Here is a 17,596-nt window from a genome sequence, read left to right as displayed (position 1 = left end):
ACAGGCTTCCATTCAGCCACAAGAGCATTAGTGAGGTCAGGCACTGATGTTGGACGATTAGGCCTGGCTCGCAGTCGGCTTTCCAATTCATGGTTGAGATAAGGGCTCGGTGCAGGCCAGTCAAGTTTTTCCACACGATCTCGACAAACCATTTCGGTATGGACCTCGCTTTGTGCACGGGGACATAGTCATGCTGAAACAGGAGAGGGCCTTTCCCAAACTGCTGCCACAAAGTTGGAAGCACAGAATCATTTAGAATGTCATTATATGCTGTAGCGTTAAGATTTCCATTCACTGGAACTAAGGGGCCTAGCCTGAACCATGAAAAACAGCCCCAGATCCTTATTCCTCCTCCACCAAACTTTACAGTTGGCACTAAGCATTGGGGCAGGTATCGTTTTCCTGGCATCCGCCAAACCCAGATTCGTCAGTTTGACTGCCAGATGGTGAAGTGTGACTCATCACTCCAGAGAACGCATTTCACCTGCTCCAGAGTCCAATGGCGGCGAGCTTTACACCACTCCAGCCGATGCATGGCATTGCGCATGGTGAACTTAGGCTTGTGTGCTGCTGCTCGACCATGGAAACCCATTTAATAACAAACAAATTATGCACATTTGGGCAGTCTTGATAGAACATTTTTTGCAGAAATGCAATGGTTCATTGCATCAGTCTAAAACTTTGCCAAACACAGCTGCCACCTAGTGACCAAAATCTACATTGCACCTGGGCTGGAATTATACATTAAGGCCTTTCTCTTGCATTTCAAAGATGGTGCAAAAAAAAAAAAGAATGGTTGTTTTTTTCTTTGTATTATCTTTTACCAGATCTATTGTGTTATATTATCCTACATTTCTTTCACATTTCCACAAACTTCAAAGTGTTTCCTTTCAACTGGTACCAATAATATGCATATCCTTGCTTCAAGGACAAAAGGGGCGGATCCTTCACAGTATAAAGCTCCTGATGAACAGTTATTGTGCTAACGTTGCTTCCAGAGGCAGTTTGGAACTTGGTAATGAGTGTTGCAACCGAGGACAGACTATGTTATGTTCTTCAGCACTCGGCGGTACCGTTCTTCGCGGCTGAGTTGCTGAGCTTCTAGACGTTTCCACTTCACATTACCAGCACTTACAGTTGACCGGGGCAACTCTAGCACGGCAGAAGTTTGACGAACTGACTTGTTGGAAAGGTGGCATCCTATGACGGTGCCAAATTGAAAGTCTCTGAGCTCTTCAGTAAAGCCATTCTACTGCCAACGTTTGTCTATAGAGATTGCCTGGCTGTTTGCTCGATTTTATACACCTGTCAGCAACGGGTCTGGCTGAAATAGCCAAATCCCCTAATTTGAAGGGGGGTCCACATACTTTTGTATATACAGTACCAGTCAAAAGTTTGGACACACCTACTCATTCAAGGGTTTTTCTATAGTTTTACTATTTTCTACATTGTAGAATAATAGTGAAGACATCAAAACTATGAAATAACACACATGGAATCATGTAGAAACCAAAAACAGTATTGAAAGAGTTCCCACATATGCTGAGCACTTGTTGGCTGCTTTTCCTTCACTCTGCGGTCCAACTTAACCCAAACCATCTCAACTGGGTTGAGGTCGGGGGATTGTGGAGGCCAGGTCATCTGATGCAGCACTCAATCACTTTCCTTCTTGACCAAATGACCCTTACAAAGCCTGGAGGTGTGTTTTGGGTAATTTTCCTGTAGAAACAAATGATAGTCTCACTAAGGGCAAACCAGATGGGATGGCATATCGCTGCAGAATGCTGTGGTAGCCATGCTGGTTAAGTGTGCCTTGAATTCTAAATAAATCACAGACAGTGTTATCAGCAAAGCATCCCCACACCATCACACCTCCTCCTCCATGCTTCACGGTGGGAATCACACAGGCAGAGATCATCCATTCACGTACTCTGCGTCTCACAAAGACATGGCGGTTGGAACCAAAAATCTCATATTTGGACTCATCAGACCAAAGGACAGATTTCCACCAGTCCATTGCTTGGCCCAAGCACGTCTCTTCTTATTATTGGTGTCCTTTAGTAGTGGTTTCTTTGCAGCAATTCGACCATGAAGGCCTGATTTACTCAGTCTCCTCTGAACAGTTGATGTTGAGACGTGTCTGTTACTTGAATTCTGTGAAGTGCAATCTGAGGTGCAGTTAATTGACGATTATTGAGGCTGGTAACTCAAATGAACTTATCCTCTGCAGCATATGTATTTCTGGGTCTTCTGTTCCTGTGGCGGTCATCATAGCTCTTGATGGTTTTTGCGACTGCTCTTGAAGAAACATTTAAAATTCTTGAAATGTTTCGAATTGGCTGGTTACTACATGATTCCATATGTGTTATTCATAGTTTTGCTGTCTTCACTGTTATTCTACAATGTAGAAAAGAGTACAATTAAAGAAAACCCTGGAATGAGTAGGTGTGTCCAAACTTTTGACTGGTACTGTATTGTGTATGTGTTGAAGATGCCATCAGGGACAGTCTTGATCATCAGGGACAGTCTTGATCAGTATCATAGAATACATATCAGGGTCAGTCACAGCTTAAGTGTTCATTTAACAGTGTTGTTAGGTAGGCATGGCTGACTTCAAGCTAGTGCTTTGTTCTTATCAGTGGTGTAAAGTACTTCAGTAAAAAATACTTTAAATTAATATTTAAGTAGTTTTTGGGGGTATCTGTACTTTACTATTTATATTTTTGAAAACTTTTACTTTCACTACAGTCTTAAAGAAAATAATGTACTTTTAACTCCTTACATTTTCCCTGACACCCAAAAGTACTCGTTACATTTTGAATGCTTAGTAGGACAGAAAATGGTCCAATTCATACCCTTATCAACAGAACCTCCCTGGTCATCCTTACTGCCTCTGATCTGACGGACTCACTAAACACAAATGCATCGTTTCTAAATTATGTTTGACTGTTGGAGTGTGCCCCTGGCTATCCGTAAAATAAATCAAATAAAAATTGTGCAGTCTGGTTTGCTTAATATAAGGAATTTTAAATTATTCACACTTTTACTTTTAATACTTAAGTATATTTTAAACCAAATATTTTAGACTTTTACTCAAGTACTAATTTACTGTGTGAGTCACTTTTACTTGAGTAATTTTCTATTAAGGTATCTTTACTTTTACTCAAGTACTTTTTCCACCACTGGTTCTTATTTCCATTTGTATATCTTGTGTTCACCTGTGGGGATCTGTAGAGCCTGTCTGGTGTTTCTGCCTGTCGTGGGGATCCATCTCTGATGTTAGCAGCAACAGCTGCTGCCTGGTCCGGCTGAGGTTTGATGCTGTTGATCTTAGTAAGCGGACGGTCTCTCTCTGCTCCTTCTTTCTGGAAACCGTAGCGCTCCGCGTCACACTGCTTCCTGTTCCCCTTCTCCTCGGTGGAGGTTATCGTGGTTATGGCAGCAACGGTGTAAAGTTCCTGTTCCTGCTCAGTCTCAGCTTGGTTCCGCTTGTTGTTCTGGATCACTGGTCGGGTTAGGACTGGTCGGTGGTTCTGGGTAATGTGGTTACTGAAGTCCTGAGGACGGCACGGTTCTACTTTTATTAACCTGCTGGAGAGATGGAAAGAGGGAGAGAGGATGGATCGGAGGATGATGGGAGGATGAGGAAAGGGGAGGAGGAAGAGGAAGAGGGGAGGAGGAGGAAGATGAGGAGAGAGGGGTATGGAGAGAGGGAGGAATGAGAGAGAATTAAAGGAGAGCAAAGTCAACGATCCAAGATACAAGATATAATCAAGATACCGTTGCACAGGAGAGAGTGAAAGAGAGAAGGGAGCAACACCCCACATAGAGACCAATAACTAAATCAGCCAAGCAAAGCCTTTATATAAGGCACCGATGTCAGTGTTTCCACAGATGCAATGATTGAGTCCTTTATCCAGTCAGAATATATCATAATAGAACCTTCCTCTCTGACACTCATAACAACCTTCCTCTCTGACACTCAGCCAACCCTTATAATATGTGGGCAGCAGCTCTGAGACAGACTTGGGTTCAAAATAATATTTTGAATGTTTTCAAATACTGTTACTTTATCTGGAATTGATTGAGCTTGCCTGGCACAATGGAACCAATAGAATAGTCACAGAAGTGCAAATTCCGCCCAACTGGCATTACAGACAGACTAAAGCAAAAACTCAAAGGATTTGAAATATTTCAAATAGTATTTGAACCCGGATCCATCTCTGACACACAGCCATGCTTTATGCTGATATTGCTGCTGCTCTGAGACAAAGGGAAAGTGATTCTATGAGGGGCTAAGCTACAATAGATCCTGCAGCTGCCAGCCCAGTGCTGAGAGAGGAAACCAGAGAAGACCAATAAACTATTGGCTCTGACTCCAGTCCAGACTGACAGGCCCGGAAGATGCTGCCGCTCATCAGACCTGCTGGCAAACCCTCCCTGACCTCTCTGGGGTCAAGCACTCATGCAGTTCCATATGAGTTCCACACACACACATGCAGGCGCGCACACATATCTGTTAAACAGGTTGGTGCCTTGGCTCTCTCAAGGTAATGGATACCATTGGTCCTTTGCCTTGTATGAGCTGAAGGTCACATCAACAAAGGCAATCCACCGGAAGACAGTGTGGGAATCTCAGTGTTAAGAGAGAGTGAAAAGTGAGAAGATGGTGAGCGAGATAGAGAGTGGAATAGAGGCACAGAGAAAAAGAGATAGAAAGAAAAGTAAGAGAGACCAATTTGTTTGACAGCCGTCCCAGTTTCCAAACTCAGACTGTTGGTGTTTAATGGCAGTAGCCAGCAACATAATGTGTTTCCCTGCCCTCTGCTTGTCTGTGTCTCTTTCAGGACTATGGAAGTCACATAGGGCCCTATGAAAACCTCATCAGGCATGTTTCTGCTGCATTGCACACCACTGACTGGCTGATCAGGAGTATATTTAGCTGGAAGAAAGGTTGCGAGGTAGTTTTATTTTTGTATTTAAGGTTGTTTACTTCTGGGTGTTTTTATGAATGTATGAAAGGTTTTATGCTCAAACAACTAGAGTAGAGGTACAATGGGTACAAATACAGTAAAGGTTATTATGAGTTCCAAGATAAAGCAACATATTGGGATGTTGAATTACAAGAGGTAGATTTTAAGACTGTACCACCCGGTTTTAAGAGTAAGAGAAGGTAAGGAAAAGGGCAAAAGCAGTAGAGGAGATGGGATGAGACGAATAAATAGACTAAAGTGCCATTTGCGCCAGTCCCTACAGGGAAAAGGTTAGGGCCCTGGCAGAGTGGTTCCCGGAAAATAGCCTCTCCCTCAACGTCAACAAGACGAAGGAGCTGATCGTGGACTTCAGAAGACAGCAGAGGAAGCACGTCCCCATCCACATCGACAGGGCCACAGTGAAGAGGGTGAAAAGCTTCAAGTTCCTAGGTGTGCACATCACTGACAACCTAAAATAGTCCATCCACACACACAGTGTGGTGAAGAAAGCAAAACAGAGCCTCTTCAAACCTCAGGAGGCTGAAGAAATTTGTTTTGGCCCGTAAGACCCTCACAAACTTCTACAGATGAACCATTAAGAGCATCCTTTTGGGCTGTATCACCGAAACTGCACCATCCACAATCGCAGTGCTCTCCAGAGCCCAACGCATTAACTGGGGCACACTGCCTACCCCTTCAGCCACCCGAGCCATGGCCTGTTCACCCCAGTACCTAGAAGGTGGACACAGTACAGCTGCATGAAAGCTGGTTCCGAGAGACTGAAAAACAGCTTCTATATCCAGACCATCAGACTGTAAAATAGTCACCACTAGCTAGCCTCCGCCCAGTATCCTGCCCTGAACTTTACTCACTGTTACTAGCCGGCATCCACCTGGTACTCAAGCATGCACTTTATAGTCTGCTGCCCTGTGTAAACTGAAGAAAAATATAAACGCAACTTGCAACAATGTTGAAGTATTGTTGGCGCAGGAGAGGAAGGCAAACGTTTTGTGTTTTTTTGTTTATCTGCGTTGTAAAAACTTATTTTTTTAACTTATTTTGTATATAATGTTGCCCTACTGTCTCTTATGACCAAAAATAACTTATACACATCATGACTGCGATTACTCACCACGGACTAGCAGAATCCTTTTTTTCCTTACACGAATCTGACGAGCCCGACACAAAGGTTAAACAGCTTCCTCGGGAACAGGCCCCGATCCCTGTGATCTGCATGAAGAGGCGGCGGAGATAGAGGGGCCGAAGAGTGGGCTGCCTTCTAAGAATTCGTAGGGCGATAGAATAAACCCCCACTTCCCTCCATTCTGATAGCAAACGTGCAATCTTTGGAGAACAAAATCGACGAGTTACACGGAAGAGGTCCAAGAGGCTTCTAAATAGCTTCTACCCACAAGCCATGAGACTCCTGAACATCTAGTCAAATGGACCCAGACTATTTGCATATTCCCCCCCTCTTTACACCACTGCTACTCTCAGTTGTCATCTATGCATAGTCACTTTAATAACTGTACCTAAATGTACATACTACCTCAACTAACCGGTGCCCCTGCACATTGACTCTGTATCGGTACCCTCCTGAAAATGGCCTCAAAATTGTTATTCTGCTCTTTAATTACTTGTTACTTTTATATTTTATTCTATTCCATATGTTTTCTGAAACTGCATTGTCGGTTAGGGGCTCGTAAGTAAGCATTTCACTGTAGTAAGGTTGTATTTGGCATGTTACTAATTGTCACGCCCTGACCTTAGAGATACTTTAAGTTCTCTGTTTGGTAGGTCAGGGTGTGACTAGGGTGGGAAATCTATGTTTATATTTCTTTGTTGGCAGAGTATGGTTCCCAATCAGAGGCAGCTGTCTATCGTTGTCTCTGACTGGGGATCATACTTAGGCAGCCCTTTCCCTCTTTCAGTTGTGGGATCTTGTCTTTGTGTTGCATGTGTTGCACTCCTAGCTTGACGTTCATTGAGTTGTTTATTGTTTTTGGTGGAACATTTAAAATTAAAATGCATGCCTACCACGTTGCACATTGGTCTTCATTTAACGACGGACGTAACACTAATACAATTTGATATAAGGAAATCAGTCAATTTAAATAAATTCATTAGGCTCTAATCTACGGATTTCACACGCGCGGGTATACTGATATGTATCTGATGGTCTGAGAAAATACCAAAACACCATCAGAAAACACCATTTGCCCTCATGCAGCGCAACACATCTCCTTTGCATAGACTTCTTCAGAATGTTGATTGTCACCTGTGGAACATTGTCCCTCTTCAATGGCTATGCGAAGTTGCTGAATATTGGCAGGCATTGTAACACGCTGTCGTATACATCAATCCAGAGCATCCCAAACATACTCAATGGGTGACATGTCTGGTGAGTATTCAGGCCATGGAAGAACAGGGACCTTTTCAGCTTTCAGGAATTGTGTACCTATCCTTGCGATGGCTGTGCATTATCATGCTGAAACATGACGTGATGGCAGCGGATGAACGGCACTACAATGGGCCTCAGGACATCGGCACGGTATCTGTTCATTCAAATTGCCATCGATAAATTCAAATTGTGTTCATTGTCCGTAGCTTATGCCTGCCCATACTATAACCCAACTGCCACCATGGGGCATTCTGTTCACAACGTTGACATCAGCAAACTGCTTGCCACACGATGCCATACACGCTATCTGCCCTTTGCCCGGTAGAGTTGAAACCAGGATTCATCCATAAAGAGCACACTTCTCCAGCGCACCAGTGGCCATCGAAGGTGAGCCTTTGCCCAATGAAGTCGGCTGCAACGCCGATCTGCAGTCAAGTCAAGACCATGGTGAGAACGACAAGCAATGCTTTACTGAGACGTTTTCTGAGTATATGTGCAGAAATTCTACAATTGTGCAAACCCACAGTTTGATCCGTTGTCTGAGTGGCAGGTCTCAGATGATCCCACAGGTGAAGAAGTCGGATGTGAAGGTCCTGGGCTGGCTTGGTTACACGTGGTCTGCGGTTGTGAGTGTCAGAAGGTGAGTGTAGCTGGTGCATGAAGTCAGGCACAGGAGAGCAAAAACTGAGTGAGCAATGTACTTTACTCATAAATCAAGGCACAAGGTAACAAATACACTTGACCAAATACAAACTGTAAATATTACGCACGGGTGAAAACAGCACCCGTCAAAAAACCAGCCATCATGAACCGACATGAACATAAAAACAATCACGCAAAAAAAAACAGGGGGAAACAGAGGGTTAAATACATGAACATGTAATTGGGGGAATGAAAACCAGGTGTGTAGAAAACAAAGATTAAAGGTGGATCAACGATGGCTAGAAGACAGGTGACGTCGACCGCCGAACGCCGCACGAACAAAGAGAGGGACCGACTTCGGCGGCGGAAGTCGTGACAGTGAGGCCGTTTGGACGTACTGACAAATTCTCTAAAACGATATTGGAGGCATCTTATGGTAGAGAAATTAACATTCAATTTACTGGCAACAGCTCTGATGGACATTCCTGCAGTCAGTATGCCAATTTCACGCTTCTCAAAACTTGAGGCATCTGCGGCAATGTGTTGTGTGACAAAACTGCTATACACACATTTTTTTAATGAATATACTGTCCTTAATATCTATACCCACCATCATACAGTATACATACAGTACCAGTCAAAAGGTAAGAAGACAAAGTGACTTGCTTGGACCAAGGTCCTTTGGTCTGATTAGTCCAAATTTGAAATTTTTGGTTCCAATCTCCATGTCTTTGTGAGACACAGAGTAGGTGAACGGATTATCTCTGCATGTGTGATTCCCACCATGAAGCATGAAAGAGGAGGTGTGATGGTGTGGGGGTGCTTTCCTGGTGACACTGTCAGTGATTTATTTAGAATTCAAGGCACACTTAACCAGCATGGCTACCACAGCAGTCTGCAGCGATACGCCATCCCATACAGTTTGTGCTTAGTGGGACTATCATTTGTTTTTCAACAGGCCAATGACCCAAAACACCTTCAGGCTGTGTAAGGGCTATTTGGCCAAGACAGAGAGTGATGGAGTGCTGCATAAGATGACCTGGCCTCCACAATCACCCGACCTCAACCCAATTGAGATGGTTTGGGATGAGTTCTACAGCAGAGTGAAGGAAAAGCAGCCATCAAGTGCTCAGCATATGTGGAAACTCCTTCAAGACTGTTGGAAAAGCATTCCTCATGAAGCTGGATGAGAGAATGTCAAGAGTGTGCAAAGCCGTTATCAAGGCAAAGGAGGCTACTTTGAAGAATCTAACATGTAAAATATATTTTCATTTGTTTAACACTTTTTTGGTTACTAAATGATTCCATATGTGTTATTACATAGTTTTGATGTCTTCACTATAATTCTACATAGTAAAAATATAGAAAAATCATTGAATGACTAGGTGTTTCCAAACTTTTGACTGGTACCGTATATATTTACAGTGCATTTGGAAAGTATTCTGACCCATTTAAAAAAAAATCTCATCAATCTACACAAAATACCCAATAATGACAATGCAAAATCAGGTTTAACATTTTTAAATATAACTTTTACATAAGTATTCAGACCTTTTACTCAGTACTTTGTTGAGGCAACATTGGCAGAGATTACAGCCTTGAGTCTTCTGGGGTATGACGCTGAAAGCTTGGCACATCTGTATTTGGGGAGTTTCTCCCATTTTTCTCTGCAGATCCTTTCAAGCTCTCTCAGGTTGGATGGGAAGCGTCTCCGCACAGCAATTTTCAAGTCTCTCCAGAGATGTTTGATTGTGTTCAAGTCCGGGCTCTGGCTGGGCCACTCAAGGACATTCAGAGACTTGTCCCGAAGCCACTCCTGCTTTGCCTTGGCTGTGTGCTTAAGGTCGTTGTTCTGCTGGAAGGTGAACCTTCGACCCAGTCTGAGGTCCTAAGTGCTCTGGAGCAGGTTTTCATCAAGGATCTCTCTGTACTTTGCTCCATTCATCTTTCCCTCGATCCTGACTAGTCTCCCAGTCCTTGCCACTGAAAAACATCCTCTAAGTATGATGCTGCCAAAGCCATGACTCACCGTAGTGATGGCTCCAGGTTTCCTCCAGACATGACCCTTGTCATTTAGGCCAAATAGTTCGGTTTCATCAGGCCACAGAATTTTGTTTCTGATGGTCTGAGAGTCTTTAGGTGCCTTTTGGAAAACTCCGAAGAAGGCTGTCATGTGCCTTTTAGTGAGGAGTGGCATCCGTCTGGCAACTCTACCATAAAGGCCTGATTGGTGGAGTGCTGCAGAGATGGTTGTCCTTCTGGAAGGTTCTCCCATCTCAACAGAATAACTTTGGAGCTCTGACAGAGTGGCTCTTGGTCACCTCCTTGACCAAGGCCCTTCTCCCACTGATTTCTCAGTTTGGCCCAGAAGGCCAGCTCAAGGAAGAGTCTTGGTGTTTCCAAACTTCTTCCTTTTAAGAATGATGGAGGCCACTGTGTTCTTGGGGACCTTCAACACTGTAGACATTTTTGGGTACCCCAAATCAAATCAAATGCTATTTGTCACATGCGCCAAATACAACAGGTTTCACCTTACAGTGAAATGCTTACTTAAGCCGTTAACCAACAACCAAGTTAAGAAAAATAAGTATTTTGTAAAAAAAAAAAAAGATAAGTGCAAATTTAAAATAATTGTAAAAAATAATTAAACAGCAGTAGTAAAATAACAATAGCGAGGCTATATACAGGGGGAACCGGTACAGAGTCAATGTGCGGGGGCACCGGTTAGTTGAGGTAATTGAGGTAATATGTACATGTAGGTAGAGTTAATAAAGTGACTATGCATAGATAATAAACAGAGAGTAGCAGCAGCGTAAAAGAGGGTAGCCCTTTGATTAGCTGTTCGGGAGTCTTATGTCTTGGGGAAAGAAGCTGTTAAAAAGACTCTTGGACCTATACTTGGTGCTCCAGTACCGATTTCCGTGTGGCAGCAGAGAGAACAGTCTATGACTAGGGTGGCTGGTGTCTTTGGCAATTTTTAGGGCCTTCCTCTGACACCTCCTGGTATAGAGGTCCTAGATAGCTGGAAGCTTGGCCCCAGTGATGTACTGGGCCGTGCGCACTACCCTCTGTAGTGCCTTGCGGTCGAAGGCCGAGCGGTTGCCATACTAGGCAGTGATGCAACCAGGATGCTCTCGATGTGCAGCTGTAGAACCTGATGGCTTGGTTTTTGCTCTGACATGCACTGTCAGCTGTGTGACCTTATATAGACAGGTTTGTACCTTTCCAAATCATGTCCAATCAATTGAATTTACCACAGCTGGACTTGTAGAAACATATAAAGGATGTGGAAACAGGACGCACCTGAGCTCAATTTCGAGTCTCAAAGCAAAAGTTCTGAATACTTATGTAAATAAGGTATTTCTGTTTTTTATTAGTAATACATTTGCTAAAATTGTGTGTAGATTAATGAGGGGAAAAACGATTTAATACATTTTAGAATAAGGCTGTAACGTAACAAGATGTTGAAAAGTTGAGGTCTGAATACTTTCCGAATGCACTGTATATTCCGGACTCTGACATTGATCGTTCTAATATTTCTATATTCCTTAATTCCTTCTTTATATTTTGGGGATTTGAGTGTATTGTTTTGTATTGTTAAGAATTGCTGCACTGTTGGACGTAGGAACATAAGCATTTTGCTACACCCGCGATAACATCTGCAAAATATGTGTATGCGACCAAAACAATTTTATTTCGTTTTATTTTGATTTGGCAGCAGAGTTGTTCCGGTGTCACCTGCTCAATTAGCTATCGTATCTCCCTGAGGACTGCAGCCAGAGACACCATCACATCACTTCATTCAATTAAAAATAATTTCACCGTTTAGGCCTCCTCTTCACACTGCCAGGTAGATGACACACACACACACTGTTCTGCCGTGTAGAGAGGAGGAAGCGTTGTTGAGGAAGGTTCGCAAGTGACTGTTATTTCACTCGAAATCCCCATAATCCCTTCACATGACGCCTCTATCACTCTCTCTCTCTCTCTCTCACACACACACACACACACACACACACACACACACACACACACACACACACACACACACACACACACACACACACACACACACACACACACACACACACACACACACACACACACACACACACACACACCACCACACACACAACACACAGCTCCTTAATATTTCTATTTAGGAGGTTACCACCGTTCAAACACTGTCTGAGATCCAATTAAACTATTCCTCCAAGTTCAGTAGCTAAATTGACTAAGACAATTGTCCAGGATAGACTGAGCCTCACAGCTCGACTGAATGGGAAATAGGGTCTCTGTTGTGTTACTACTCGGTACTGACATCTCAACTGAATAGGAAACGAAGTGTCACTTATTGATTGATTGAGTACAAACCTCTTGATAGGCTCTGAGTGCACCAGGGCAGCATCTGTCATCACCTTCATCCATGACTCCATGTCTTTGGCTGCGTCTGTGCAAAAGTAGTACGTTCGCATGTTGGGATGTGTCGCCTGCCAGATCAGAGTCGAAGAAAAGAGACCTGGAAGAGAAGAGAGAAAGGGCAAGAAGCGGGTTAGTTGAGTCAACTGGGATGTGGTCTCTTTTACTCTGGTTTTATTTAAGTTCTAAAGCCAACACTGTATATGTGAACAGTCAGTCAGAATAGTTTGCTACAGCAGCATCTTCTCTTATCAATGATGGACATAACCAATCTCAGTTAATTTGTTATGACATAATCATTGACTAGTTAAATTCTTCCTACTGGTGTGAATGTTTTTTTTAGGACACATAGAAAGCATATTTTAGGACATAATATCATCCTGACATAATTATATCCTGACATAATAAAATCCACACCACCAGGCCAAACCCATCTAAACCCATGACTCATCAGATTTGAAAACTACTACATTACGGAATCAGGACTCAGGACTTACCATGCAACACTTGGACTGGTAAACAGGCTGCTGATTCTCCTCACTCAAGACCCGCTCGCAGTAGACAAACAAAGGCATTGTTAGTGTGTGCATGGAAGGAGACAGCAGAGAGAGAAAGACAGACAAGAACACATTGAGTAATACCAATATTCTGTTTACCAGGGATTGAAGACTAAAGGCAGCCATTCCTGTGTCATCCAAAAATGTATTTGTAACAACAGTCAGTGAGGAATGAACAGTCAGTGAGGCTTATGAAACTGCCATGTTTGCCACAAGAGACAGGAATATGGAGAGTTTAAAATGATTGGCATAATGTTGAGTTAACGTCATTCCATTTCCTGAGTTATGTAAAATATTGCTATTATTATTATTCCTAAGATCTACAGGGGTCATGCACAGCTCTGTTTTCTTCCTCCTCCCCCTTCATTTCCCTTCCTCCATGATCTGTCTCCCTCCCTCCTTCTCTCTCTGAGGATATGGAAACTGAGTATGTGTGGTTGCTTAGAGAGACCTTGGGAAGACTCCTGGGCGTCTGTGTGGCTGTGCTGTTTGGCAGGGCTGAGCCGAACCCTCGTCTCTCTCTGTGGCTTTGGAAAGGAACCCGACCAGAGAGAAAGCCACAGCACCGAGAGAGATGCCATAAAATTAAATAGGACTGGCTGCCACTGGACTCGCAGGCTCTAGAGCTGAATGCGGTTCCTGCTGCTTACTACCAATACTCTATAGCAGTAACAGCAGATAAAACAGCCTTATTTTTCCTCTCTTTGACCAATACTAAACTCTTACTAACAATGCTTAAAGTAGTGGTAGCACACACCAGAAAAAAACTGCATTTTCTCTTCCCTCTTAATCCTTGACTAAACTCACTCTTTTCTTCTTGTTCTCGCATTTATTTTTTTTATGTATCAAACAAACTTGAATTTTTCACCTCCTAATGAATCTCTCACTCGTTTCCCCTTAACTCGGGAATCTCAGACACCAAATAAAAAGAATCAACCACTGTAGCCAAATGACAATATGACAAAAGAATGAAAACAAGTACTGACCTTGAAGGCATATTTCCTGTTGATGTGGTCGTCGACAGACAGCATAGATATATGAAAGCTAGGCAGGAGGATGCTGCCGAGGATACCCTCCTCTTTCTCATCTGAAGGAAACAAAAACAAACAGGAAACAAAGATGAGTTGTATTTCATCTGTAGAGTAGATCCTTATTTTATCTTCTTCAGAAGTTTGTCTATGCAGTTATTGCTGCTGTGAAACAAATCCCTCTTCCTCACCGGGATAATTATATAAAATCATATTAAGGAGGTTACCTAGTGATTTAAATGACAGGCAGAGAAAGAGATTAGCATATATCCATTGATTAAACTCCAGCAGAGAGATAACCTTTCGCTAAACCGTATTACATCCAGCTGAGACCATACTGGGTGGAAGAGTGTGTGTGTGTTTGTGCTCGCGTGCATGTGTGTGCGTAATCAACTGCGTGTTCCTGTGTGTGTGTGCACGTGTGTGTGTGTACTGCGAACCGTGTGTGTGTGCTCTCTGTAGTAGGAAGTGGATGGAAACCGTTTGTCCTGGGGCTCTGACTGGGAGGCCTGGCTCCAGGATCGATCGGTGTCCTCCAGCCTGTTTTGTTCTCCATCCTTCTCTCCCTCCCAGCCTCACTCTCACCCTCCCTCCCTCCCTCCCAACCTCCCTCCCTCCATAAGGCAGTAAATGAGATTTCACACTAACTGGGGGAAGAGTGTGAGACCAATCTGGCTCCGGAGGACTGGAGATGCCCATCCCTGACCTAGACTATGGCTGCGTTCCAAATTTGACCCTATAGGGTGCCATTTCAGATGCAGCCATACTATATGTAAGCTATACCTGCTGTTCAAAGGGCTCTGTGTGTTTGATGTATCACTTACCATTTTCCTGTGGAATCACTGGTTTGTAATAAAACTGTTTCCGTTTCTTTCTTACTCTACCACTCACTGCTGCCCCCAAGCTAGCAATGGCACCCTTGAGACTAAAACAATTGACCTCTCTTTTCCCCATTTGTTTTCCAGTTCAAAGTAAATGGCTCAGATCCATATATGGCAATGGTCTATTTGCATATAGGCCTACTGCAACTGAATGGTTATGCCAGCACCGGTCTGTGTAGAGTACCGATCTGTGCACTGGTCTGTGTAGAGTCGTGTGTGTCAATGCAATAGAATCCTACTCCAATGCGTTCTGCCTACAACACAATTTCTTGCAAATCTAGTTTTGCATACTAAGTGTTGCATAGTCAATTTTGTTTCGGCATGTTGCATTGACTACGTTACTAACTACAATTTGGGACAGGTAACTAGTAACTTTAACGGATTACATTTAGAAAGTAATCTACCCAACCCCTTGCTTGAGTGTGTGCGTGCGTTATATACAGTAGATCTGGTATAAGCCACTCAGCAGAGGAAGTCATACCCTAGGTGGCCATAGGCCTTGTTGTCTACCAGGTTATTTATATTTTTTATTTATTCATCCGTTATTTTACCAGGTAAGTTTACTGAGAACACGTTCTCATTTGCAGCAACGACCTGGGGACGACCTGGGGTTATTAAACAGAGGTCCCTAGTTATTCTTCAGTTGTTGATATCAGGTAACCCTACCTAACCCTGGCCCTGATATGTCTCTAAACCCCCTCAGATTTGAAATCTAGATCTGGTTTTGGTATTTTTCATTTAAATGTGGGCAGCCTGTTGTCAAAAATTGATGGGGTTTGGATTTGGGCTACATCAACTGATGCTGATGTAAGTGTGTTTTCTGAGACCTGGCTCAGCAAGTCTATTTTTGATAAGGATAATTGTATAAATGTTTACAATGTGTATCACACTGACTGAGTTAAGAAAGATAGGGGTGCGGCTATATATGTAAAGACGAAATTCCTTGTAAGTGTGGCAAAGTCTGAAACTATTTGAAAACAGTTGGAATTTCTTGCTTTGAATCGTGAGGTTTCAAAGGGTTTCTCTATAACTGTGATTGGCTGTTATAGACCTCCCCTCTGCTCTCTGTGGTGCATTTTCTTCTCTGATGCACCTTATGTCTAAACTTCTTAACAGTGAAATTATCTTGATTGGTGATCTCAACTGGTGTTGGTTAAAGTCGGTGTCTGATGATTTTAAAATGTGTTGTAATTCTATGAATCTTACCCAGTTGATTAACTCACTCACCAACCCAAATCTCAAATGTCCAGAGAAATTTCCCCTGATTGATTTGATATTGACAAATGTTCCACATAAATATTCTGCTTTCATGATGTTTTTTTCCAAATAGTAAACAAAAATGCCCCATTCCACAGGTTCAGAGTTAAAGGAAGGGATAATCCATAGTTTTCTTCTGAGCTGTCTTGTATTATTCACAAACATAATCTTAAAAATAAAAAGGCAAGGAAATCATGTTCTGATTCTGATTGGCTTCCTTTTAGGCAGATACGAAACAAGTGTTATTTTCTTCTCAGGAAGGCCAAGTCTGAATATTTTATGTCTGTTACCACTGATGACCATAGAACGTTTTGGAAGGCTATTAAGTCTGTCTGGTAACAGAAATGTTAATGAATTACCGTCATGTGTATTGAAGGTCTCTGTTGCTGTATATGACAAAACTGAAAAGCTGAATTGTTTTAATGAGCACTTCGTATCATCTGGTAGGCTGTTTGATTCAGTATCCTCTGTCTCTGTACAACCCTGTCTGGATGAACCAGTGAGAGCTGGTCAAACTTTTATCTTTTTGCCATTCTCAGTGCACGAGGTACATAAAGTCCTGAAATACTTAGATCAGAGAAAGCCTGCAGGTCCTCATCTTCTTGATCCCTGCTTTTTAAAACTGGCAGCATATTAATTTTTTGTAATTCATCAACAAAAGATTTAATCATATTATTCCAGTGCTAGCCTCTCTACACTAGCTTCCTGTTAAGGCAATGGCTGATTTCAAGGTTTTACTGCTAACCTACAAAGCATTACATGGGTTTGCTCCTACCTATCTTTCCGATTTGGTCCTGCCGTACATACCTACACATACGCTACGGTCACAAGACGCAGGCCTCCTAATTGTCCCTAGATTTTTTAAAGCAAACATCTGGAGGCAGGGCTTTCTCCTATAGAGCTACATTTTTATGGAATGGTCTGCCTACCCACGTGAGAGACGCAGACTTGGCCTCAACCTTTAAGTCTTTATTGAAGACTCATCTCTTCAGTAGGTCCTATGATTGAGTGTAGTCTGGCCCAGGAGTGTGAAGGTGAACGGAAAGGCACTGGAGCAACAAACTGCCCTTGCTGTCTCTGCCTGGCCGGTTCCCCTCTCTCCACTGGGATTCTCTGCCTCTAACCCTATTACAGGGGCTGAGTCACTGGCTTACTGGTGCTCTTCCATGCTGTCCCTAGGAGGGGTGCGTCACTTGAGTGGGTTGAGTCACTGACGTGATCTTCCTGTCTGGGTTGGGACCCCCCTTGGGTTGTGCCGTGGCGGAGATATTTCTGGACTATACTCGGCCTTGTCTCCGGATGGTAAGTTGGTGGTTGAAGATATCCCTCTGTTGGTGTGGGGGCTGTGCTTTGGCAAAGTGGGTGGGGTTATATCCTGCCTGTTTGGCCCTGTCTGGGGGTATAATCGGATGGGGCCACAGTATCACCTGACCCCGGA

General features: G+C 43.2%; 1 protein-coding gene across 14 annotated transcripts in view; it reads right to left on the bottom strand.

The window, feature by feature from the left end:
- The window catches only part of LOC112232337 (pleckstrin homology domain-containing family A member 5), a 111,791-nt gene that overhangs the window by 51,054 nt on the left and 43,141 nt on the right, over nucleotides 1–17,596 (bottom strand). For 10 of the 14 annotated variants that reach the window (XM_042323408.1, XM_042323413.1, XM_042323412.1 and 7 more), the window contains 3 exons: nucleotides 13,979–14,079; nucleotides 12,391–12,506; nucleotides 3,219–3,591 (listed from right to left, as the gene is read on the bottom strand). In XM_042323408.1, the coding sequence (XP_042179342.1) occupies nucleotides 3,219–3,591; nucleotides 12,391–12,506; nucleotides 13,979–14,079 (590 nt within the window). Of the gene's footprint in view, nucleotides 1–3,218; nucleotides 3,592–12,390; nucleotides 12,536–12,932; nucleotides 13,895–13,978; nucleotides 14,080–17,596 lie in introns of those variants that run through there. The other 4 variants (XM_042323409.1, XM_042323419.1, XM_042323418.1 and 1 more) reach the window with 4 other exon arrangements.

Source organism: Oncorhynchus tshawytscha, linkage group LG06, assembly GCF_018296145.1.
Source record: "Oncorhynchus tshawytscha isolate Ot180627B linkage group LG06, Otsh_v2.0, whole genome shotgun sequence".
Lineage (NCBI taxonomy): Eukaryota > Metazoa > Chordata > Actinopteri > Salmoniformes > Salmonidae > Oncorhynchus > Oncorhynchus tshawytscha.
The sequence above is the reverse complement of the archived record's forward strand: the minus strand, read 5'-3'. Positions and strand labels throughout refer to the sequence as shown.